Here is a 25,670-nt window from a genome sequence, read left to right as displayed (position 1 = left end):
ATTTCTCCGATCACAAATGCAGACATGGTTTTATGTTTACGCGGCGCGATGCAACGCAACGCGTAAAAAGACAGTATAAGTCATTATAATCCGTAATTATGTCCCCACTGGATGCAACAAATGCCTCGTTTATAATCGGTTTTAATGTTTTTGTCTCGTCGCTCCGGCCTGAGAGGGCATCATCACAGTATGGTAAGGGGCGTAATATTTCCGTCACACGCTTGAGGTATTCGGCCAATCACAACGCACTAGATAGCTGGCCAATCAGAGCACACCTCGCTTTTCAGACCGATGAGCTTTGTAAAAATCGACACGTTTCAGAAAGGCGGGGCATAGAGGAGAAACAATAATGTACAGTATGTGGAAAATAATGTGTTTTTTTAACCTTAAACCGCATAAACACATATCATTACACCAAATACACAAAATAATGTTCTTTTTAGCAACATCATATGACCCCTTTAAATATCTAACCAATGAAATTGGCTTGAAGAATTTTAGCTTTAATATTTCTATTACATAATTTATTACCTTACATTTTATCCAAATTACCTTACAAATGTTGAATTTAATTTAAAGAAAAGTCTTTTTGCAGCTGGAGTTTCACAAGATATTAAAAAGAGGGGGCAATACAGTCTTTTAAAAGGCAAAGCAAGTCAATCTTCTTTGGCATTATATGAACTCATTTCATACTTCGAAATTACGCTTATTCAAATAAATCAGTTTTTTGCTAATATTACAATAAGTCATTTTTAAGTGTAAAGTAGGTGAAGTGGATCAAGCAAGTAAGCCTCAGTACACAGAATCTTCATTCATATCTGTGCTGTCAACTTTAGCCTTTACCTTTTAATTTCTGTTGATTCAGTTGCATGGTAACAATTGCTTCTGCAGTTTTACGCTTGCATATTATATTTAACAAGCACTAGTTTCTCAACATAATTGCCTAGTAAAAAACAAAAGGCCTTTGTGAGTATCTATCTCTTATGACTTGTGAAACTCATTTTTCTTTTCATTTCGAGATCTCATACTCACCTGTTCACCTGACACTCTCCTGCACAGCAGAATCAGGTACGGGCCTAACAGTAGTATGACCACTTCCTTTAGATAGTTCATTCTGTTTTAACTCCAGAGCTTAGAACATGAGTAGAAACAAGAGGGAATGGAATCAGAACATAAGCTAGAGGACTTTAGTTTAGCCTACTGCCATCAGACTACCTCTCTCTCTTTCTCTGAGAAGTGAGTAAACTCCAGTCTAGCACACATCACAGCACCGGAAAATATTGATCTTGTTTGTTTGAGTGCACAAGTCTTTTGTATGCTGATAACATGGTGATTCTTTTTACCAGTGTACTATCACACTAGCATAATTGGCATTCAATTATATGTTTGTGCTATGGTGTTTAATGCAAATACAAAACATGAAGTGGTGAAAGTTGGGAACAAACTGAAAAAAATGAATGAATGGTTGTAGAGTACACTGTTAGGAAAAAAAGTGCCAAAATTGTACCTTTAGGGACACCATGTGTACGTTTAGTACAACAAAATACTAATATAGGTTAGCCTTCAGGGATGGATAAGATAAATATACATTTCTGACTTATGTTACATTTCTGACTTTTGTCATCAGAATGGTTAGAACAATCAAAAGCTAAACACTATCATTTTCTGGCATAAACTACCTTCTGTAAATGTATTGACTCTTGATTAAATGGATACTGTAATTTCTTAGATTAGTAAAAATGATTTTGAGTGGCAAATGTGGAACCTTCTTAAAGGCATAGCTTAATGCAATATGAGTTTTAGAGTAGTCCTTGTGGCTGCACTCTCTCTTTTAGTGTAAAATTTAAATAAAAATCATAGGAAAATATATAATTTTTAACAAAATTTATATGCAAATTGTTCTGATTTATTTTTTATTTTTTTGAAGACTTCACCTGTTCCCATCTTCGAACTGGCAGCCAGTCCGGTTACATAACAAATGAACTTTGAAAGGTAACTGATGTTTGTTCGTCCATTCGTCCAATGTTTGAAACCTTGATGTATGACTAGTGCGTCGTAGGTGATTTTTTATTGTTTTTTTGTACTGAAATAGAAGTACCAGTGTTGTTTGGTATATTTCAGACTATAGCTAACAATTGCTATGAACAGTGGTCAAATTAGTTTCTGAAAAGTTCCACCATTTTTTTAATTATTTGATAGGTGCACATCATTGTTTATGTGACCCTTGGTTGACTTTCCAAATTCCATGGCCAGTGCCAAAGAGCTGGAAAACCTGGCCATACATCATACAACATACAACATACAACAATCTGTAAATGATCCCAGTGTCAGAGATCATGTACTAAAATGATACCTTTAGCTTGTCAGTGGGGCAGTGCCTACCCATAAATGGCACATATTAGTAGCTCAAGGGTACTAATGTGCACCCTTACTAAAACATACTAATATGCACTATCAGAGAGGTAGATAAGATACGAAAGTGTACCTTGAGGATACTGCTTCAGTGACAAGCTGTTGCACCTCAAAGGGTAGCATTTTTTCTGACAGTCAGTGTAAAAAATCTAGTTATTTTGCTTTAAACATTTAAACAAATTCTGTTTTGAATGTTGTCAAAACTGTGCCAACACTGCATATTAATGATGAATTCAAAGATATTTTGCACGTCATCAGGTTAATACTTTATTTGTATGGTTGTAGCGTGGACAGAGGGAGTAAAGAGAACAGGAGCAAAGAAATTAACTGTTGATTGTAGACTTGAATCGTCAATGTGTGCCAACAAACCTTTGTATTAAATGGTCACAAAGTCAACAAGACACAAATAAAGTTTTAAACATTTCACTTCTTTGAAACTGCCCAAATATAATGTGGACCTCTAAAACAATGGCACAATATAACATTGTCACAAAATACCAGACAATTTAGTCACATGCCTACAGCTATGACCAAGTGCAGAACATATGCAGCTGGTAGATTTTAGTCACTTTGATTGACAATTGAAACCTCCAAAGGGTCCTTGTTCTGGGTGGACCAAAATGATGCTAATTTTGTTGTAGTTCATGTATTTTTTCAAAACCAAATGTACTGGACAGATCTGGGATTATTTCACCACATATATCCCCAAAAAGCTTAATTTCTAAAATATTTTTAAGTCTTTTTTTTTAAGTCTGTGCAAATATTCAGTAGTCTTTCCAGATGCTGACTGATAAATAGCCTATATTTTTTCCCAAAGTAGGACTAGTAGTAGTAGTAGTAGCCCACACAGTCACAAGTGACCTCTTTCAAGCATACTATCCACTTAACTTCATTGAATGTCTGCTGATGGATGAAACAGAAAACATGAGAACATAACTGTAACTCATTATGTTGTTCCTCAAAGCAGTACTTAAATAGAATGTTTTATAGAAAATGGTATGACATTTTTTTCTTTGTAAGGTGCGTTCAGATTATGTGCATATTCTTATTAGCTTATTTAAATAAAAAATGCAAAGGCATCTTGTATGTAAACATCAGAATTTTAGATTTAGTCATTTTAAACCAGTTACTGATTCAGAATTCAGCAATTGATATTCGGGCCAATATTTAAACCCAATCAGGCTTAAATAGTCAATGGAAACAGAAAAACAAATTACAAAGCCAATGTTATTAGTTCTCTGAAAATAATTGTCCGTTTTTTTATGTGAACCTCTCAACAACATATGATTGTTACTTTTTTTTTTTACATTCATTTACACAAATTGAACATTTACTTTTTTACCAATCACTGGTACAAGTGGTTGACGCAATTCAATCATTTATACATTTCTAGAATTCATGTAAAAATGTTGTCATGGTGGAGGAAATAGAGCAAAAATAAGAGGTCCAAAATCAAACACACGTTTGTTGGTAGCTATCTAGGGAGATAGACCTTGTTTTGGTTTCCTTTTCCTTTACCACCACACACCCTTTCTCTCTCACACACGCACACTTTTACAATGCAAACAAAAGGCTTGTACTCATACCAGAGTGAAGCTACATGATCCACAACCGTTCATTGCATTGTGTTTTACCCTCAGGAAATGAACAGTGCTGCGGCTACATTGCACAGTTTCACACTTACTTCAAAGGGAGAAGGTAAAATATGGAGAATAGACAGGGAGAGGGTGTTGGGATGAAAAGAGTTGGAGATGGATGGATGGTATTTGAAAAGCTTTCTTAATGCTTGGGAAAAAGAAATAAGGCAACATAGGAATTTCTCTTTTTGGTTTTAGACTTGAAATTTTGATACTGAAGGGTTAAACAAAGAAGGACCAAAAAGTTTTGTGAGGACATGCCTCAAGAGAAAAAAAGCAGGAGAAAATGAAGAACCACGTATGGAGGAAAATGGAGTTGTGTGACAACACCTGAAGATACTGAAGAAGCAATTGTTGCTCATGCGTTGTGGTTATATTTAATCCAACTTCCTTGGCATGTCCCTAAGACTACTGTATATATATATTTATATATGAATACCTCATAACGGTTCAATATTACTTGTTATTTTTCAAGTCAGCGTACAGAAATGATCTACCATATTGTCTTTATTTTTAACCTCATGACTAAATTACATTCATATTCTTGTGTACTTGAATGAGCTTCAAGTACAAGCCTTTTCTCACTGCCAAAAAGGGAAAATTATGTAAATCAAACAAATAATATAGTGAAAAACAAAAGAAAGTACAAGGGAGAGCTTATACTCCAGTGCTATAAGTCCCATAGTGCAGATCCTGCAGGGGCGTCAAGACTGACTGATGTCCTCTCCCTCTCTTTTCTCTGCTGCGGAGAGAGAATCTGCTAACCAAAAAACCGGTGGCTCGCTTGTAGTAGATTATGTTTTCCTAAAACTAACATTCACCAACTACTGCCTCTTACAAGCGTTCTTTATAAAGGAAGCTCCATTTATGTTGTAACGCACTGCCCAGCTGCGCTTTTCTCTACTTTTCTCCCATTTTTGCTCATGCTCTCACTCTGTATCGTTGTCTGTTTGTCTCACTTGGTTTCTCCCTCTCTGTTGAGTCTCAAATTCAGTCAAGTGAATGGAGTGTCTTTGGTGGACACCAGGGGGCAGTGGGGAGGAGAAGGCCACAGACATGAAGTCGACTGGAACGTATGTTGTTGGAAGAGATAAAACAGAGTTGGCAGGAGTACTGGAAGTACACAGACTTATTTCATAAATGATCAAGGATTAATACCAACATCCTACAAACCAAACTATGCGAAACGCAATCTGTCTCTAGACATAACACGATCAAATGTAGAGTGGATTCTATATCACCATACATTTGATTTTGTCATGATGATCCTGGTTCACGTAATAATATGTTTAATCCATATGACATGTAGCTACACCATCAAGTTGCTATGCTATGACTTACGAAAGAAGAACTTCATCTATGATTTCTATTTACTGACCTATTAAGATTATAACAGTTTTCCAGGAATTATGCTTTTATGTGAACTTCCATGAAACTGACCAAGGCTGATGCAGCACAAATGATTTTAAGTGTGCATGCCTACACCCCCAACACACCCCTCAAATACACTTACACAAACCTGCAGGCACACATAAAGCCGAAATACTGAAAAACACATGACTGGAGTACCGATGTTGTAAGATATGACACTATGAGCTACCCCAAAGTCTCCATGCATTACCTCTATACAAAATCGCACACTATACACACTCATGCATGCACACACACACCCACACACACACACACACACACACGCACACACAAAACTGCTGCTGCATCTTCCCTGTGTGTTGAGTATGTTGAGCATCTTCAGGCATAGCATTTTGCTTTCAATAATAAGCCACCCTTGTATTACTATAAGCAGTATCATTAACACAACTATTATTATCATTATTGTTGTTATACTGTCCCTATTATGGGAAGCAGACAGAATTCATTTAGCAAAACACATATCCTGTTAGCTGTTATTGTTCATGTGTTATCCCTAATATCATATTGATTTTGAGAGGACGGATATCCAAGCTCTAACAACACTACAGAAGAGGCAAAGTAGTGGTGTGTTGGGGGTGTATCTTGGCAGTGCCTGAAGGGGGCGTTATATATATTGTTCTTCACCCCCTTATATCCTTTCCTCTTGTCATCAAGACACCTCTCCATCTTTCCACCACATTTGATTCCTATGTATGCCTATGCATTTACTGCTTTACAAAAGAGAAGTAAGAGCTGTGCAAGAGTGTTCAGTTAACAAACAGAAAAACACAATTTCCATCCATAACGGCCTCCGCTGCTCTTTTACAGATATTCCCTTGCTGCCATTGTGTACTCACTTATGGGTTGTCCTGCTTTGTGCTACTGCTGCCGCCACTGTTGTATAGACTGGGATTCACCACTAAAGGATGGGGCACTGTGCCTGTTAAAGGGGCAGCAGCAGCGGCGTAATTGAAAAAAGGCAAGAAGGGTAAGGGCTCTTTGTCCCCTGATGCCATCATATTTAGAGCCATTGGAAGGGCAGCAAGGTTATAGGGGTATGGCAGTAGCTGTGGGCCATACAGTAGGTGATAGGGGTCAGGGTACAATGGCAGTTTAGTGGCGTCAGAGTGTGGTACCATCTTCCCAAGTGGCGGAAAGGGTAAGGGTCCAGCAGGGTAAGACATCAGGATTTGCTCCTCCTGTTTCTTACCAGAGCAGTACCCTCCAGGTATGACCAAGGGAAGAGTAAGCTCCTGGACAGGGTAGCCCAAACCTCTGTGGTGTTCTGTAGGTGTGATAGAGGTGTTGTCCTTTGATTCAGGCTCTGCTCTGGGCACTTGAGGATGTAGCAGATTGTGGGATGAAGGAGTATCGCTCATCCCAGCAGAATTTGCTGGCAACATAAGACCCTGTTTTTCTGTGTTGTGCCTTCCTCTGTGTGATTGGCTTTGCTCCACCTGTGGCCGCAACTGTAGGTCCAGTGGTCCTGGAGAGTGACAAGGTGACTTTGAATACCTTTGAGAAGATCCTTTTGGAGTGGTTTGAATGACAGAGCATGTAGGAGATGGTATAGGACTGAGTGGTTCCTCTTTGGGTACTAGCAACGACACCTCCTCATTACAAGACTGTTCCTTTGAGATGTTGGATGGATGTTTAATCTGTTGAACAAGCTCCTTATTTTTTGCCCATATTGTTGGCATAGATAAGTCTTGGGCTTGGCTGCTGGATTGAGGAAAGAGTCTTAAATCCTGAGCATCTTGTAAATCACTGAAATCTTCATTTGGAATATTGTCACCTTCTCTAAACACATAACTTCTGCCTGCTTTTAGTGATATGAGTCCAGATGGAATTGTTTCTCTTCTAATCTGAGGCTCTGTCAGCATTTGAGAAACTTGGATTTGCCTATCGCTTGGCATTGGGCTTCTTTTCTGCTGATCTAGTGTGTCTAAATTCCGTTTCTCTGGTGTCCTGTAGTCTAGGCACTCTGCACCATTCATTACTAGTACACTAGGGAGGTTAGGAGAGATGACGTTAAACCTTTCTAAAGTGGGTCTGTGCATAACTTGGGAAAACTGTGAACACAGTGGACTGTGGACTTTGTCATTGGTTGCCACTTTGGGGTTTTCACAATTTCTGACTCTTTGGTGTTCTTCCATCTTCTCACCCAGTTGGTTGTCAGTGATTTTACAGTCTGATTTGGAGTAATATATGACAGACACAGGCTGTACTTGCTCACAATTGGTGTCTAAACCTTTGCTTGGTGTAGTCTCCACTGCAGAAGGTGCGCAACTATCTGGCATATCTTGCTTTTCCTGTGTGTCTTCAACCTTGGTTGAACTGCCTAACTCATGTCGCTTGAGGTGGCAGTTAAGTGCAGCAGAGGTTTTGCAGACCTTGTCACATTGTGAGCATGTATATCTGATCAAAGGCCTCCTTCCCAAGCGAACTGTGCTGCCTTTCTCTATGGAACGTCCATCCACTCCATTATCATCTGCTTTCATTTCTACCTCATTTCTTGATGACTGGGAGTTGAAGAAAGTAGGAGCAGACAGGGGCTTGTTTTTGGGATGCTGAGTTCTCTGATGTTCCTCTAGTTTGAACTGTGAGGGGAATGGAGCTCTGCAAAGCATGCACACAAACTCAAATAGATGTGTCAATTCATGTTTGTCTCGTTTCCTTGGGCTGGAGAACCAACGCCCACATGTTCCGCACTCAGAAGCCTGATCTTCTGACCATCGTTGTTTGATGATAGAGGACGCTGTGTTTTGAGTATTGTTTGGAGCCTGTGGGACAGACGAAGGGAGAGGAAGATCAGGCTTTCCATGAGTTCCCTTTTCTTTTTCCTTCTGTTCTGTTCTTGAAAAGACAGGACAAGAGTGTGACATTTCTTTGACTTCAGTTTTCTGTGATTCACAAACTTCTCTCCGCTCTTTCTTTACTTTCTGTCTCCTCTCCTCTCCCTCATCTGCATCTTTAACCTCAATTTCTTTATTCAGATTTTTCATGAGTTTTTCAGCTCTCTTCATAGGCCTCAGGGATCGTTTGTAGTGCAATTTGCGCTTCCAAGCTTTAGCCCCTTGCATATGAAGGGCCTTTCGCTTGGGTTTGTAAGAGTAGTAAGGCCTCCATAGGTTGTCCTCCACATCATGGTCATTTCTGTCTTCCCTGACCTCCTGCCGGAAGAAGTATTTCCTCACCTTGCCTTTTAGTTTAGGGGTTTCCCATTTGGACTCCACCTCCTTTCTTTCCTGACTGGAGTTACGGTGTTTACGTTGGTGATGACTGGTGTGCCGCTGCTCTCTGTGGTCCTTCTGTGAAAAGTTACTCTTTTTGGGTTTGCTGCGTGTAGGGCTTTTGTCCCTCCTTAGATCTGTTTCAGAGATGCTCCGTTTGACAATGGCCTCCTCCCCTATGCGCACAGTAATCTGACAAAGTGGACCGCTGCCTTTGACTTCTGATCCCATCGCTAAAGGTATTGTCTTACTTGACTCTGTTTTATTGTGAACTTTTCGTCCCTTGTGATGTTTCTCTGTTGGCTGTCTCATTTTCGAGGCCTCTGAGTCTACACTGACAGCATCCCACTCCCTGTATGCCTCTGTGTGCTCTCTCTGGCTATTTCTTTTTATCTGTTTTTGACCTGTTTTTGTCATTAGATGATTTTCTGGACTTCTTTTTCTCTCCTCAGGGTCCGTCTTGTTTCTGTGAACAATGACAGAGGAAGAAACTGCAGCACTGTGCATGATGACCGAGGGTTTGCTGTGTGCAAATGCAATGACTGAAGAGACAGCTCCTTCTGGGCACTTTGGAGTTTTGCTTTTGCCACTGTTACTACCTGACATCCATAAATCTGAGCCCTCTGTCTCTCTTGCTTCTACTGCCATGTCTTTTTGAGGAGAAGCTAGTTTTTTACCCTGCTCAACACCCAATCCCTCTGGCTCAGTCTTGATGTCTGGGGTTTGAAGATCTTTCAGGAAAGACTCCAATTTCTTAGTGTCCAGAGGTTGTGGGAGGCTGCTGTCTATAGATAAAGGCAGGGTAACTGATGAATCAGAAGTGAGTAGTCCATCAGCCATAGGCTGACTGTATGTTTTGTAAGGTCGCTTTAGAGATCGCATGGGCAGCAGGCGGTACAGTTTAAGGGCATTGATCTTCTGCTTGTAGCCACCGTTGGCTGTTTTTTCACTTGAGATCAAGCCAGGATTGATACCGTGGAACGCCTTTTGGTGTGTTTTAAGGTTGTAGTAAGTAGGAAATGCCTCCCAGCAAAAGATGCACTGGTAGCGCCTTTCACCTGTGTGCCACACCTCATGTTTGGTGCGGTACTCAGCCAGAGCAAAAACCTTATCACAGTAGTGACAAGGGTACTTCCGGCGCCATGAATGCACATTGGAGTGTCGCTTCAGACTGGACAAAGTCATGTAAGAGCGTTCACACACAGAGCAAAAGTAAATGATATGTCCATCCACCACTTTTACAAAGTGATCCTCTTCCTCCAGGGCATCACTGCAAGTCAGTGTTCCAGCATGATGAGCGTGAAGGTGTCGCACTTTCTTTATGGGTCGGCCAGGTCTTGTTTCTTGTCCAAGCTGTTCTGGCTCTGCAGCCTCATCTGCTCTCTCCCCCTCCACTTCACCCTCCTCCAGGGGCTCTTCTTTGGGTGGCACTGGAAAAGCTGGCAGCCCTTGCCTGCAGGTGGCCTCATGGGATTGCAGTCTTTTATTATGGATGAAGGCTTTGCCACAGTGGCGGCAGCTGAGTACTCGTCCCCCCCGATGGAGACGCATGTGGACAGTGAGGGACGAGGCAGTGCTGAACAGACGGTGGCACACCCCACACAGTAGTTCTGGCTTCGGCACTGTCCTAAAGGAGTTATGGAAAGATGGCGTGGGGATAGTCAAGGGGGAGGAAGTTAGAGAGACAGACGAGGGTGAAGGAGGAGGAGGAGGGGTTGATGAGGACGAGTGAGGGTTGATGCTAGGGAGAGGAAGGCTCAGTTCAACATGGAGGCTGTTTGCCTTGCGTTTTTTGCCTTTTGAACTCTCTGGATCCTTCACACCTTGGTCCTGGTAGGCTCTTGCGCTGAGGTTGAAAAGGATGTGTGCTGTTTCTGTTGTTGAATGTTCTTTGTATCCATTATTGAGACTAACCCCAGCTGTCTCTTTTGAATAGTCAATTTTGTTAGAGTGTTGTAAGGGAGATGTTGGGTATCTGGAACCACTCCCATCAACAGAAAAGGACAGGGATGACTTGCAGTTCTTACTGACTGGAGCAGTTAGATCAACAGGGAAGGAAGAGGAAGCGCATGGCAGGCGGTCAGTTTTTGATGACGTTTTCGATAATTGTTTGTCTCTAAATGCTTCCCCCATCCATGCTGTGCTATCTGAGCCATCTCTGCCATGGACGTCAGTGGAGGAAGCGGGATGGGATGAGGAGCAGTGCTTCTGTGCAGAAAAGCTAGGCAGTCCAGCACTGAGGGGAAAACTGAGCGATATCCTTGTAGTTTTGGCACTGTCCGCCTCCTCCGTGCCCTCACCCTTCCTGTCTCCTCTCATGTGTTTATTTCTGTGTTTCATTGGATCCTTGTACAAGTCCTCTGAGATGCTCTCCAAAGCTATAGTTGGCCTAAAACAGAGCACTAGACAGTCAAAGGATGTATCTGTAGTCCAGCAAGGTCCAGGAAAATGCTTTAAAGAGTGTCTGTTCTAGATATGTCTTCAGTGCAGAAGTTGAAGGATTGTTGAAGGATGGTGAAAAACAGAAGTGTCAGATCAAGAAGACGGCAGTTCCTGGAGGTTAAGCCCAGAGACAACGACTCCTAGATGTAGGTAACATTGTGCACCTTTGATTATCTTTGTATAAAACAAGATGAGGATTGCCATGCATTGCACATTCAGCTCCAAGAATGCAGTGCAGGTGTGGAGAGGGTCCCAGCTATCCTCTCCCGACACCATGATCCCGCTCTTAATCCTGCAAAAAATAAATGAATAAATAATAAAAAAATAGTTCAAATATTCTGTTTAATTACAGGAAACATTGTAGATTTTAGACAACCACAAACCAGAGAATGTAGTAGTATTATACTGACAAGAAAAGCACATGACAAAAAGTGTGCATTGTGTGGTGGAAAATTAGCATGCTAGAATTTAAAACAGATTTACTGCCAATAAAATACAAGCTAGCACAAAATAAGCAATCCATTATGATTATTATACACAGGCAACTTAGTCAGACAAGGTTGGTTGCAGTCATCTTAGTTTCCAAATTTGGCATGGCAAAATCTGAAAATGTGGAAAGAATCTCAGCAATCAACCCCACTGAGTCACTGCATTCCCTTCACCTAATTGAGCAAAAGACCATGTGATGAGTACTGTCATGGAGTTTTTCTTTAGCAGTCTGAGAATGAATAGTCCACAGTGTTGTTGTGTTCATAAACCCTCTTTAGTTGCTTATTTAATGACCATCTTGTTTGCGTAACCTTTTTTTACCAAAATCAACCATAGATTTTGGTGAGCATTCTTAGTTATCACTAATGATGCGACACCAGAGAAAATCCCCAGTCATGGTTTTCTGCCTGCGTTTTAGCCAGGCAGGCAGGCAGGCAGGCCTCTGTAAAATTCCACAAGCAGCCCTGAATGCACTGAAACTAGGTCAGCACTGTTATTGCAGAGAGAGAAAGAGAGGAGGAGGGAGAGCAATGGAGAGAGAGAGAGAGAGAGACAGAGAGAGGTAGGGAAGAAAGCAAGATCCAGGCCTGGAGACAGGAACAGCCACAAACACACACTTAAACATGCACATAAACACACACACACACAGGCAGTCAACAAGCTGCACACGCACATACACTCTCCTCTCAACACGCAAACACATTTGCAGGCGTGCAGGCACATATGAACCGGTCGGTCTGTAAACAAGTGGCTTGACAGCTAACGTTACCCATCATACCACAAATGCAGCTGCTGAGAGTGTGCAAAGGATGTATACCAGAAGACCTGTATAATAATAGATGTTACGTACGAGTACAATTAGACAGGAAGAGCTGAATATTATTCAAACCTGTCCAACACTTGTTGTGGCTGTGGCTGCTATGGCATGAAACAAGGCCTAAGAATGACACAGTTTTACATGGCGCTCACATAGGGAATGGACAAACACATCTGCCACCCCTTCATTTTCTCTGTACGTCTGTCCCTATTTATCTCTCCCTCTCACCGTCTTTTTCTCTTCACATATGACGCACACACTGCCTCTCAACAAACAGTCCCTGGCGCAAGAGGCTGGCCAAGCGTGACAGGGCCTTTTCCTCCCCTCTCTGACTGCCCCAGACAAGGTTGGTTGCAGTCATCTTAGTTTCCAAATTTGGCATGGCAAAATCTGAAAATGTGGAAAGAATCTCAGCAATCAACCCCACTGAGTCACTGCATTCCCTTCACCTAATTGAACACTGCTAAAATTTAATTAAGATTTCCCCAACAGAGTGTTATTTATAGTCAAAGTGCTCCAAATATGCCTAGACTGAAAATGTACCAAAATATAGATGGCCTTTTGAACCGAAGCACGATCGACTGAAAGAGTTAGAGCTGAAGTATTAAGGTGTTGCATCTTGCACAATAAAATATTATGTCGAGTCTATTTAAATAAAGGTTAACAAGTTGACTTTCTCCCAAATGTAGGTAATTGAAAACGAGTGTCAGAACCATGTCATCAGCTGGAACATGAAGTGCATGCTTGTCATGCAGGTAAAGATTTTTAATTTAAGCACATGAGATGACTTGTTTTATAATGCGGTCACCGGAGGGTTAGAAACTGAGAAGAGTCTCGGAAGAAGATGGGTAATGGGCTAAAGGTCTCGCATTTAGCTGTGCCACTGAAAGAGACCATGGACTGAATGGCAGTGGAAAAGGGTAATGAGTGAAGGCCGCCTGTTTCCGTGTGGCCGTGACAGGGCCCACCAGGGTGAGGCGGACTGTGAAAAGGGGACTGTCGCAAGATACTGAACTCTGCACAACCCCCTGCCAAAAACATGGTGGAGCCAGCCAGAGGAGAGATGAGGGGTAGGGAAAAGAGCAAAAAGGAGGAGTGGGCTGTTTTGGAGAAACAAGAGGGAAGCAGTTGGGAGATGGATACGGATGGTCCGAGGTTGTGTCCACGGTAAGATTTCCTCGCTCCTTGCTTTCCCCTCTGAGCAATTTATGGTATCTTGGTGATTTGGCATGACGGGCCATGCTCTAGCGAGTCTGCCCGTGTTACATGCTGTGTTTGACATGGTCCACTGATTTTAAACTCATCAAGTGATTCCCATAAATCTGTTGTTGTAATATGATCAAGGACAATATTCTAAGTAGAGCAAAACTGGAAGAAAATTGCCTTCACAGACAGTGAAAAACCCCGCTAGTGACCTGGCTGAAGCTACTTCCTTTAGATCATGCCTGAACCTGCTTCTATAATGCTTCAGTTTGGATAGGAAGGCGAGCAGCAGTGCCATGTTTCCATTCTAACTTGATGCCTCTGTCGCTACAATATGCCAGAAACTTTATGCTAACATGTGCCAGAGTTTGAATAGCAAATATCCCATGCTAGCTGATATGAACCCTTAAGCAGCGACAGGAAATTCAATTTGATGCTGGCGTATATGCAACTCACTTCAACAAGACCATACAACTTGGCTGATTGGCTTCTAATGACCTCTGACCCTATGGCCTTGCAGGGGATGTTAATAGTGTACTTCCAACTATGCAGTACAGGAAAAGAGTGCAAATCTAAACTCTGCATGTGCATGTGCATGTAATAAAATCTAATAACATCCACCTTACGTAAACACGGGTAGATGCTGTTTTTAGGAAAATGACTGGCTCCATATTCCAAGATGCCGCTTGATCGTTAATTCTAAAAACGTGTCCTTCGCTACTGAGATAATTTCATCAGATATGAACTTGCCACAAGATAAAGTATCCAAATCCAGCAGAACAGAAATTATGATAAGAGAACGCAAAAAAGTATGAAGCGTTATTCTGATTTTACTTTAATAATTGAGCGACTCACCAGCCCTGAAAAAGAACTGCGTGGTTCGGCCACAACAGCCGAGGATAAGGGAGACAGGCCTTGATTAGCGCGCACACAAACCCACACGCACACTCATTTCTGGTGTCTACACAGAACCAAAACAACATCGATATGATATGAGAGTGGCATAGAAATGCAAGAAGCAGGAAGAGGTGAAGACAGAGAGATAGATCAGAGGAAAAAGTCTCTCCTTCTCACTCCCATTCTCCGCTAGGCAAGCACACAACAAGACAACGTACCTCGAAAAACCTTCTGCTGCATCTCGGCTGCGATGTGTTCTCTCTCTCACTCTCTCACTCTCCCTCCCTTGGTCTGTGTGTCGTGGTCTGCGTGTTCCCGTGTGCGTGTATGAGTGAGAGAGAGAGAGAGAGAGAACACAGGGAAAGACGAGCGAGTGCACACAGGCAGCGCTATGTAGAGGGCAGAAACCACTCTCTCGCACTCTGACTCTCCCCCTCCTTCTGCCGCTCTATCTCTCCTTCCCTCACCCGCTCACTCGCTCTCTCACACTTCAGTTTGCCACTGACACATGATTCTGGGCTGTTTTTGCTTTTTTTTCTCCCCCAGCCTCGTACCCCTTACTCACTCACACCCACCCCCCAGCCTCATTTTAATTCCAATTCTCTTTTTATTCTAAATTTTTTTGTTCATTAGACACACACTTTCACCATGCACACTCTCTGCTCTACATACACCAAGCCTGATGATAGCAAGGAAGGGAGGGAGAGCGGGAGCGAGGGAGAGAATGAGCGAGTGAGAGGACGCCATTTAAGCAGTTTGTTACGAGCACTGCCAGTCCCCAAAATGGCTGAAAACAAACAGGAGCCATGCCAACAGAAAAAAAGCTTGGCCATAGAGACATGAAGGGAAAGAGATAAAGAGTAGGAGCGGGGAGAAAGAGAGAGACGCCAGACAATACTTGGGTAAAACTCTTTAAAGAAGTGAGGTAGCCAAAAGAGAGATCAAAGAGAAGGGCATGGACATGCACTTTGGTTTCCATTTTATCCTCTCTCTACTTCCCTGACTAAAGAGGATGACGTTTATGGCCAGAAGCGATGAAACAGAGGAGTAAACATTGAAGTTTTTGGCCGAGACGGCCTTCTATGACAGATTTGGCCTTCTCGCCATTACGTGGAGCAAAGAAATAACACCTCTGCATACTTTTTGTCCTGCCTTCGTTTGCTGAATTAATCTGTCTGGCATTTGCTGGATCGATCGATCCAACTTACTCTCAATCCCTAATCTATCTATAGCTACTGAAAAGTTCAGGAACCACCTGTTTTAAAACAGCATTGTGTGTGGAAAACTATTTAAAACGGTCTGTCTTGACATTCCGAAATAATTTTCCAGCCCAAACGGACCTGCGGAGAGAGCAGGGCAACAGGATAAGGAAAATGAGGGTTCATACTGAATTTTTTTCTCTCGCTTCACTCTTCCTCTTCTGTCCACTTTTTTCATGCCCAAATTTCTGCTGAACAGCTCATTATACCCCCATCCTATGTTCCTTTCCCTTGTGCCTCTCGGTCCTTCTCTCTATTTTTCCTTTCTCTTACGCACTCCTTCTTTTTCTTTTCTATTGTATGCCAGCCAACTTGTCTCCATGGGAACTTGGTTTGGAAGGGGTGTTGTTCTTATGATCTCTCCGACTTGTTGGAACTTTGTCACTTTTCTCACACTTCTACGTGGTTCTTACTGTGAGCTTGATTATAGAACTTTCAGTACACATGCTTGTATTTTGTCGTTTTAAACTATTTGTTTCTTGCTATGTTTATTTTTGGAATTTATAATAGTTTGGGTAACGTCTTCAGTAAGGATTACCCCAAAGTGTTTGTATTTTTACACTATGAGCTGTTTGGGAATTGGAACATGGATATAAGAAACTCAAAAGTAGAGTTCAAAATGCAAGATATTTCACCACAGTCAATATTAAGAGCATGGTGCCCAGAAAACATGTCAAGATATGTAGACAATGGATGTTTTATCACTAAGTATGAATAAGGAAATTGAGTTGTTGATAAGGAAGTTCTATGGAAGTATGTCTAGCTGATTTAAGGTATACCTTTGGGATAAGATCTCAGTTAAAATCAAAGTCAGTGTGATAGCAAATGTTCAAGGATTATGCATTCAGTAATAATATATTTAGATAATTTATATTATATTATTTAAATTGTATTGTAACTTTTCATTTCTTGTTTAAAAAAAATCAGAAGTATGCCAGACAGAGGTGGTCCTCTTGAATAAGCCATTCAACTTCGTAAACAAGCTTTGTCATATTCCAAATTATTGTATTTGTCATTTGATTGCCTCTAATCTTTGTCTGCTGTGAAAATAGGTGGCTCAAATGTTCCCCTGCTCACTGCTGATCAAAGGCCGTCTTTAACATGACATATGGTTCAGCAGACACTAATGAGAAGGCAGTGGCCAGCTGAATCTCCACGGTAACAAAAGAGGCTGGGACATCTGGAGTCAGCCACACACAGACTCCTGGTGCGTTTTGGGGAAGAGGGGGCTGTCAAATGTCCGCCTGCAATGGGAGGACTGGATAACAAATATGGCAGTGGGCAGATGAATGAAATGTCAAGTTAACCCTCTGACGTTTGATAGTTTTGTTATCAGAGTACAAATAATCAATGTTTAATGATTCAATCATCAAGAATAGCATGACTACCCAGAGCACAAAGAATCTTTTCTTTTATTCATATTTATCAAACATTGTACAGATTACATTTACTTAAATACTTCCTGCTGTTATGACTATTGCACTGTAATTGTTCTAATTTAAAATTTTATTTTAACATTTTTCTTTTATTATCCATTTTTTGTTGTAATTTTCCTTTAATTTAAAATTTAATTATTAAATATTTAGTTTTTATTTAGATCGTTTTTCCACATTATATGATTTTAATTATACTGTATAGTTCCTGTTTCCTGCAATTTATTGATGCTACTGAAAATGCTGTGATTCTCAGTTCATCCCTGTTTGAAATTTACAAGACATATACTGAAAACTGCATTTTCTGTTGTTCCTATCTTTTCATAAAAGATCTGCTCTATTTGTGTAGACAAAATATATATAACTGCTTACATGAATATATATATATATATATTGATTTTAGCAAATGGCTGCAATATAACAAAGAGTGAAAAATTTAAGGGGGTCTGAATACTTTCCGTACCCTATATATATATATATATATATATATATATATATATATATGTAGGCTATATATGATTGGAAGCCCTTAGTCTCACCACACTCTCTCTGAGCACCATGGAGTTACTTTGTATACTTGGATGATTTCCGGTGTCATATTCTCATATTCATCTTCCAAGCACATTTAATTCCAGAGATTGTGAATCGCTGAATGCTTCTTTAACACCCTGTTTCCATTCCTTGTCTCTTAATTATTGGGAATTGCTCAACGATCCATTGCTGTATTATTTTACACGATAAAATAATAACCTCTGTCACGATACACAGGATTAGGAACAACCAATGGTAAGTTCATCAAAGGCAGAAGGAATCAACAGTGCAGGTGAGTAATGACTGGTAGTATGGTAGGCTGGATATTGACTTGAATGTAACTGTTGAATGTGTCTTACAGTATGATCTGGGAACACACACACAAAGGAGCAGTCGAAATGAGGGGACCAGGAGATGACTTAGATTCGACTTGGAAAAAGGAGACAGCATCAGAGATAATCCAAGGAGCTTATGGTCGGTTTCCCAAGGTAAGTTTCCAGGTAAGAGTGTCTGTGTTCTCTTGACAAGGCCAAACAGTAAATGCCAGTGTGCATGTGTGCTTTGTAGTGGTATTGATGAGTGCTGACAAGGGGCATGTGTGCGACTAGAACTCTGGAGAACATGAGGGCTGAGTCAGTGAGGAGCGAGAGCCTGGTGTGACAGTGACACCCTCTTGAATTCATTCTTTTTCTAAATAGACCCCAATTTGCATTACTCCTGTCTTATTTAAATGTATTTATATAGGGATAAGCTTCTATGCTATGAGCTTAAACTTAATAATATCTCAGTCACGGTTTTAATTTTATGTATGTCTCCCTCGACTTTAAGACATTTTATTTGTATTAAAGTTCTATAGATAAAGCAGATACTTATAGTGATAATGGATCCCCTTGTCTTGTTTCTCTCAATATTTATGCTTCCAAAATATTTCCATTAGCTATCACTCTTACTTTAGCTTGTTTACCCTTTAATCATTGAAAATCATCATGTTGAAAGCCAAAGAACTCACACATTTATTTATTGAGGTTGAGTGAAAAACCTATGACTAGTTCACAAATGTAGGTTTTTTAAATAATCTAAATTATTTAAAGAACAATTTGATTGACAGCAGATTGATGGCAAAGTTGTTCAGAATGAGAAGATCTATCGTATGATATGAAAATCTAGTGTATGTGTGAATATATGAATATTTTTTAGCAAGTTGAGTTCATTTACCATAGAAATATTGTGTTTTTGAAGCCTTTTTAACTGTTATCGCGCCACCTATGGTCCGATCTCCATGAAGCATTGCATGCTTATTGAGAATCAACTGTTGTATGTGTTCGCCTAGTTTCATAAAGTTTTGAGTTTTCGTTTAGGATTTATAGGCATTTGGGCATATTTGGACATGGCCATTTTCTAAATGACCCTGTTATAGCTACCCAAAGGGGAAAGTTCTACTTTTTTTATATATATAATTATTGACCTAGAGACTCCAGAGAGTTGTATTGCAGTGGTTTTTTCGAGGTTGAGCGAAAAACCTAGGACTAGTTCACAAAAGTAGTTTTTTTCACATAATCTCAAATATTTAAAGTATGAAGTGATTGACAACAGTGGTTCTTGAGGCAAAGTTGTATCCATCATATGATATGAATATTGTGTGTATGTGTGAAAATTTGTGAAATATACAATCGTTTACACACTTGAAAAATGCAATATGCCAGTGTGCATGTGTGCCCACCGAATTTCGTTCCGATCAGCCTCCGTTAACCTTGTCTAATAGGTGCTCAAACTTCAATGGCTGATGGCAGCCATGATTTTTGAGATATGCGAATGTCCTCATATACAGTCATGGCACTTTGGACAAAAACACTGTATACCAATTTTCAAGTCAATCGGACTAACGGTTGCAACAGTTATAGCCATTTTATACTTTTTCCAAGTTATAGCGCCACCAAGTGGCCAAACTCCACGATTTTTTTTACTATGACCTCAGATTGAGATCTTACATAAGTGTTCTGATTTTGGTGAAGATATCTCATTCCGTTCAAGAGTTATAGGCATTTTAGTAAAAGTGGCTCCGCCCACCTCAAATGTTTTGGTGTCCCTTTGCAACAGTGAGTCGAAATTTCAACCTTTTTTTTTTGTTGATAATTATCGATATTCACTCTTCAGAGAATCTTTCTGCACTGGTTTGGTTCCGATCGGGTGAAAAACCTAGGACTAGTTCACAAAAGTAGGTTTTGAACAAAATTCAAAATAGCAGAAAAACGTTCCTACCGGAAATGAAATCGGAGATAGACATTTTGTTTGGCTTGAGCTAAAGATTACACTGATATAAGACACAAACGGTCTAGGATTTATGAGCAATTTCGTGGTTTTGATCGTTGTAGCACCCCCATTGGCTGATTGGGGTGAGTCTTTGCCAGTCTCTGCCCAAATTGAACTCTACCATCTGGCCAAGTTTCAAGTCTCTAGGACTTACAGTTTGGTCTGCACGATCAGTTTTACGGCAGAAATATAAGCCTTAAATAAAGCTGCAAGCAGCGATTACTGGGGTTCAAGCGCTTTAAGGCCTTTATCGCATCTATGCTGTTAGGGTTTAGGCCAACCTGAAATTTTGGGCTGACATCACAACACATCCATGATGAAGAATATTTTAATACACACATACACACACAGAAATGAAAGGGTTAAAGTATAATACTTAATACACACTAAGCATACTTACACACACACACACACACACACACACACACACATGCAAACACATTTTGTTGTAGATACAGAGATTTGAAATAAATGAGGTAACAAAATGCTTACCTAATGTCTCCTCTTTATAACACTGGAGAATTCACTGTAATCATAATGTGGCATAATTGCAAAAATTAATTCCTCAGTAGAAATTAAGTGGTAAACTTTGATGAAATGTGATGTGTAATGTTATAATAGTGATTTTATAATGTCTAAATATGAATCCAAAACAAAACCTGTGAAAAGTACTATATTAGGGAGTTGAATGATGCCATCTAGTGGTTAAAATGGCAATTTCAGGGACTTTATGATAGACATATAGTGTTTTTAACTTTTATAACTATTTTAGTGCCATTTTTTGCTTGATCTCCATAAAATTGTGCATGCTTGTTTAGAATCATACTGTGCGTGAGTTTACACAGTTTTGAGAAGTATAGAGTTTTCTGTTAGGATTTATAGGCTTTTGGGTACTCTAGTTCAAGACAATGTGTCTGAGTAGCAAGCGTCCATCTGACCAAGTTTCAGGTCTCTAGGCCTTACGGTTTGGTCTGCCCGATCAGTTTTAGAACGGAATAATAATAATTATAATTATAATACAAATCCCTACAAAAACAATAGGGATTCAGCACTATGTGCTTGAACCCCTAAAAACGTTTTGGAATAACTTGAGTAGGCTAATCAAAGAGTTGTTGGTCCCCATTGACTTCCATAGTATGGAAAAAAAAATACTATGGAATCAGTGGGTACCAGAAACTGGATACCCACATTATTCAACATATATAAAATTATTTTGTGTTCAGCAGAAGAAAGAAATTCATACAATGCATAGCCTACATTCTGTAGAACTTAAAATAAAATATTTTGAGAAATGTTTCATCTGGTTATTTATTGTCTGTACAGTGAAAGTTAAAAGGGGTCCAAAATAACATTGCCTTTTATCAAATGGACAAGAAAACCACTGAGATATTTTTAAAATATCTATTTTTGTGTTCCACCAAGTCATACAGATTTGGAACAACATGACAAAATTTTCCTTTTTGATGAATTGTCCCTTTAAGAAGGTTAAATTAGAGAAAGGGTGTTGATGATGCATTGTGTGTATGCGTGCAGGCTGATTTTTTGCATTTATTTAATAAAAAAAATATTGTGTAATTATTACAATTTCAAATAACTGTTTTCTATTTTAACATACTTTAAAATGTAATTTATTTTTGTGATGGCAAAGTTTAATTTTCAGTAGCCATTACTCCAGTTTTTATATGCTGACTTGGTTATTAATATTTTTGTGGAAACTGAAAATGTTAAGCATTTTTTGGTTCTTTGGGGAACCAAAAATGGTACTTCTATGGCATCACTGCGAAAACTTCCATATGGAACCTTTAAGAGTGTATCCTCTACTGTGTTCATGTATGATAGTAATTTCAGTTTCTAAGTGGTGAACTTGCAACTCACAGTGTTACAACTCACCCCATGTTACAACCATTCCCGTAGATGAACGTAGATTAAATTTCTGCGATCCAAGCTTGGGATGATCAGTGTTTGGGATAATCAGAGACCAACTATAATTTATGTGAGAAGTGCCATTTAGTGTAATTACTTTAGCACTCCATTTTATTTACATTTTTTGTGTCCCAATATTTGACATTTAGCATTTTCTCTTTCATAGTCATCATAATGATACGTTGTGTTAATTCTCACTGGTCTTATATAATAGAACATTTTGATTATTAAAATATAGGCTTAGAAACATTTCTGCTTGGTGGGCTTAATTTTGTAAAACTTCCTTTACCATTCACAGTCATTACCATCTTAAAAACGTATCATTAGATTCCCTTGGTAAATGTGCTTTTTTTCTTCTTTCTTTTTCTTTCTTTCTTTTTTCGCCAAACAAGATTACTTATGGAGCCTTGTGATTACTAAACTGGAACAACAGGGCTTTCCTGAGAGCTCCTGATCAAAGCACAGCCCATTTTCTGCTTGACTGTGGCTTCCGCTTGAAAGAGGAAGATCCAGACACTGAAGTAACAGGAGCGTTCAGCTGTGTCTGTATTGCGCTCAAAGCTTCCATCTAGTGGTCATGACTCTCCTCTGATTTGTAGCTTGACGAGTTTCTCAGCATCTTTTTTTGCATTTACACCTGACTGTAAAAATATCTTAATATAACATTTGAACATATACCTTTAATAGCTACATCAAGAAAAACTGTTCAGGAGATAATCCAATAACACCATATGTGTTAAAAGTGTCATGAAATTTTAGGTAATATTTGGTAAGCCCGTGTTATTAATTTTTTGTTTGGTAACAAAGTGAGATTATATTTTGGCTCCAATTTATGGAATAGCACTGCAGTATTTATTATGTGTGGCCCATTGTTGTTTAATACAATCTTGCTAATTGTTTATTAATTTAAAAAAAACATCATGTGCTGTGAAATGTCTGAATGTTTTCCTGAAGGAACCATATTTCTAAATTGCTTTGCAATATGTAAAAATGGCACCCCGTCCTTTGAGACAGTTATTTGTTAATGTCTTGCCTTTTAGGTTCCAGCTTGACAAAGATTTTATTTTGGTTTACCGTGTTAAATTCCACAGAACTTTTATAAAAGTTTTAAAATGTCTTATGCTAAAACGCATAGACCAACGTTTTTTCAACGCAGGCTGTAGTTGAAGTATTCCAGAGAGGGAGTCTAAATAAGTGAAGTAAACGTAACTGATTTTTGTGTGTGCGTGTGCGTGTGCGTGTGCGTGTGCGTGTGTGTCTGCCACAAGGTGGTGCTGCAGCTCGGTTTGAAATACATTTAAGACCACCTGCACAGCACTACTCACGTAAAGAGACAAAATATTAAGCAATGTGTACAGTCATGGTCAAAAGTTTTGGCAGTGACATAAATTTTGTGTTTTGCAAAGTTTGCTGCTTCAGTATTTGTGGATTATTTTTCCACATGTTTCTATGGTATACTGAAAAACAATAAGCATATCATACGTTTTAAAGACTTTTATTGGCAAAAAAATATAATGACTCAATGTTTACAGTGTTGACCCTTGTTTTTCATAACCTCCACAATTCGCTCTGGCATGCTGGATATTAGCTTCTGGGCCAAATCCTGACTGATGGCGATCCATTCTTGCCTTATTAGTTCTCGGAGTTGATCACAATTTGTGGGCTTCTGCTTGTCCACTCGCCTTTTGAAAACTGACCACAGGCTCTCTATGGGATTGAGATCCGGGGCGTTGCCTGGCCACGGATCCAAAATTTCAATGTAATGATCTTTGAGCCACTTCTTTATCACTCTTGCTTTGTGACATGGTGCTCCATCATTTGCAGGACGTTTTGATACCATTCTTTATTCATGCCAGTGTTTTTGGGCAGAATTATGAGAGCCCACTCCCTTGGTTGAACCCCACACATGGATGGTCTCAGGATGTTTCACTGTTGGCACAACACAGGACTCATGGTAGCGTTCACCTTTTCTTCTCCGAACAATCGATTTTCCAGACTTATTAGTTCTCGGAGTTGATCACAATTTGTGGGCTTCTGCTTGTCCACTCGTCTTTTGAGGACTGACCACAGGTTCTCTATGGGATTGAGCTCCAGGGAGTTGCCTGGCCACGGATCCAAAATTCCAATGCTCTTCGAGCCACTTCTTTATCACTCTTGCTTTGTGACATGGTGCTCCATCATGCTGGAAAATGCACGGATCATCACCAAATTGCTCATGGATTGTTGGAAGAAGTCGCTCTTGCAGGAGGTTTTGATACCATTCTTTATTCATGGCAGTGTTTTTGGGCAGAATTATGAGAGTGCCCACTCCCTTGGTTGAAAAGCAACCCCACACGTGGATGGTCTCGGGATGCTTCACTGTTGGCACGTCACAGGACTCATGGTAGCGTTCACCTTTTCTTCTCTGAACAATCAATTCTCCAGATGTCCCAAACAGTCGGAAGGGAGCTTCATCAGAGAAAATAGCTTTGCACCACTTTTAACGGTCCTGGTGCTTGCTGGACACTCTGGGACGTCCTGAAGACTTCTTCACTGCAGCCGAACCTCTCTCCTTGAAGTTCTTGATGATCCGGTAAATGGTTCTTTTAGGTGTAATATTCTTTGTAGCAATTTCCTTGCATGTACGGCCATTTTAATGCAAAGCGATGATGGCTGCATGTGTTTCTTTGGAGGTATCCATTGCTAACAAGAACGCAATGATTGGAAGCGCTTCTTCCCTCCTTTTATAGCAATCAGTCTGCTCTTACGGTCTAATTAGTATGATAGTGATTTTACCTGACTAGTACTCATTCCACAACAGCTTAAGCAGCAAACTTTGCAAAACACAAAATTTATGTCACTGCCTAAACTTCTGGCCATGACTGTACTTGAAACAGGTAAAGTAATGCATCCCTGTTATTTCAGAGTTTGATTCACTTAATACAGGCACATAAACCTAATTTAGACAGAATTTTTCAAGTAGGTAGGCTTTAAAAAACTGAAACCAAGAATTTGAATGCAATGCAAATGTATTTTATTTACACACATAATACTTATACATGAATGTCATACGAGAATTTTTCAAACCATTCAGAGTTAAGCTATGTGACAAATTTGTCCAAATGACTGCCTGTTGATGAAAACCTACTTTCTTTCATTAAAACACATTAGGCCACTTAAAGTGAAACCTTCCCTATCTCGCATATTAACGTAAAATACAACGCATTTAAAGGGGTCATATGATGCTTTTTTAAAGATCATTATTTTGTGTATTTGGTGTAACAGAATATGTTGACATGCTTTAATGTTCAAAAAACACATTTTTCAAATACTGTACATTATTGTAGGTCCTCTATGCCCCGCCTCTCTCAAACGCTTTGTTTTCTACGAAGTCCCTCCTTCCGACAAGCGCAGTCTGCTCTGATTGGCCAGCTGACCCAGTGCATTGTGATTGGCCGAACACCGCAAGCACTGTCAGAAATGTAATGCCCCTTACCATAATCGCGAGCTTCATCTTTCAAAATAAATGTAAATACAGTAAATAATGTCATTAGTTTTACCATCAGTTCAAGCCCGAAAGGGGAACAGACAGTAATGATGCAGACAGTACACAAGCCGCAGTTAAGACAGCTGACTCTACGGTGATGTGACGCTGTCTCTCTCTCTCACACACATACACACGCGCGCGCACACAC

The 25,670-nt window shown here is 39.9% G+C and overlaps 2 protein-coding genes and 1 long non-coding RNA gene across 3 annotated transcripts in view; 1 reads left to right on the top strand and 2 right to left on the bottom strand.

Moving 5' to 3' along the window:
• The window catches only part of LOC107665891 (sex hormone-binding globulin-like), a 5,800-nt gene extending 4,549 nt beyond the window's left edge, over positions 1–1,251 (bottom strand). The window contains exon 1 of the mRNA XM_016456954.1: positions 1,033–1,251. Within this exon, the coding sequence (XP_016312440.1) occupies positions 1,033–1,113 (81 nt within the window). The 5' untranslated portion in view covers positions 1,114–1,251. The remainder of the gene's footprint in view (positions 1–1,032) is intronic.
• A 1,415-nt stretch (positions 1,252–2,666) lies between these two features.
• Positions 2,667–15,100, bottom strand: LOC107665872 (zinc finger and BTB domain-containing protein 38-like). The gene is made up of 2 exons (XM_016456925.1): positions 14,759–15,100; positions 2,667–11,426 (listed from the first exon to the last, which is right to left on the bottom strand). Exon 2 carries the CDS (start codon positions 11,030–11,032, stop codon positions 6,317–6,319), a length of 4,716 nt encoding a protein of 1,571 aa, XP_016312411.1. The 5' UTR covers positions 11,033–11,426; positions 14,759–15,100; the 3' UTR covers positions 2,667–6,316.
• Positions 15,101–17,889: 2,789 nt separating this feature from the next.
• On the top strand, positions 17,890–23,056 carry LOC107665868 (uncharacterized). The gene is made up of 3 exons (XR_001631606.1): positions 17,890–18,055; positions 18,125–18,251; positions 22,389–23,056. It is a non-coding gene; the product is annotated as an uncharacterized LOC107665868 (long non-coding RNA).
• The last annotated feature ends 2,614 nt before the right edge of the window (positions 23,057–25,670 follow it).

Source organism: Sinocyclocheilus anshuiensis, unplaced genomic scaffold, assembly GCF_001515605.1.
Source record: "Sinocyclocheilus anshuiensis isolate Anshui unplaced genomic scaffold, SAMN03320099.WGS_v1.1 scaffold647, whole genome shotgun sequence".
In the NCBI taxonomy this organism is placed as follows: domain Eukaryota; kingdom Metazoa; phylum Chordata; class Actinopteri; order Cypriniformes; family Cyprinidae; genus Sinocyclocheilus; species Sinocyclocheilus anshuiensis.
This window is presented reverse-complemented; position numbering and strand designations above follow the sequence as displayed.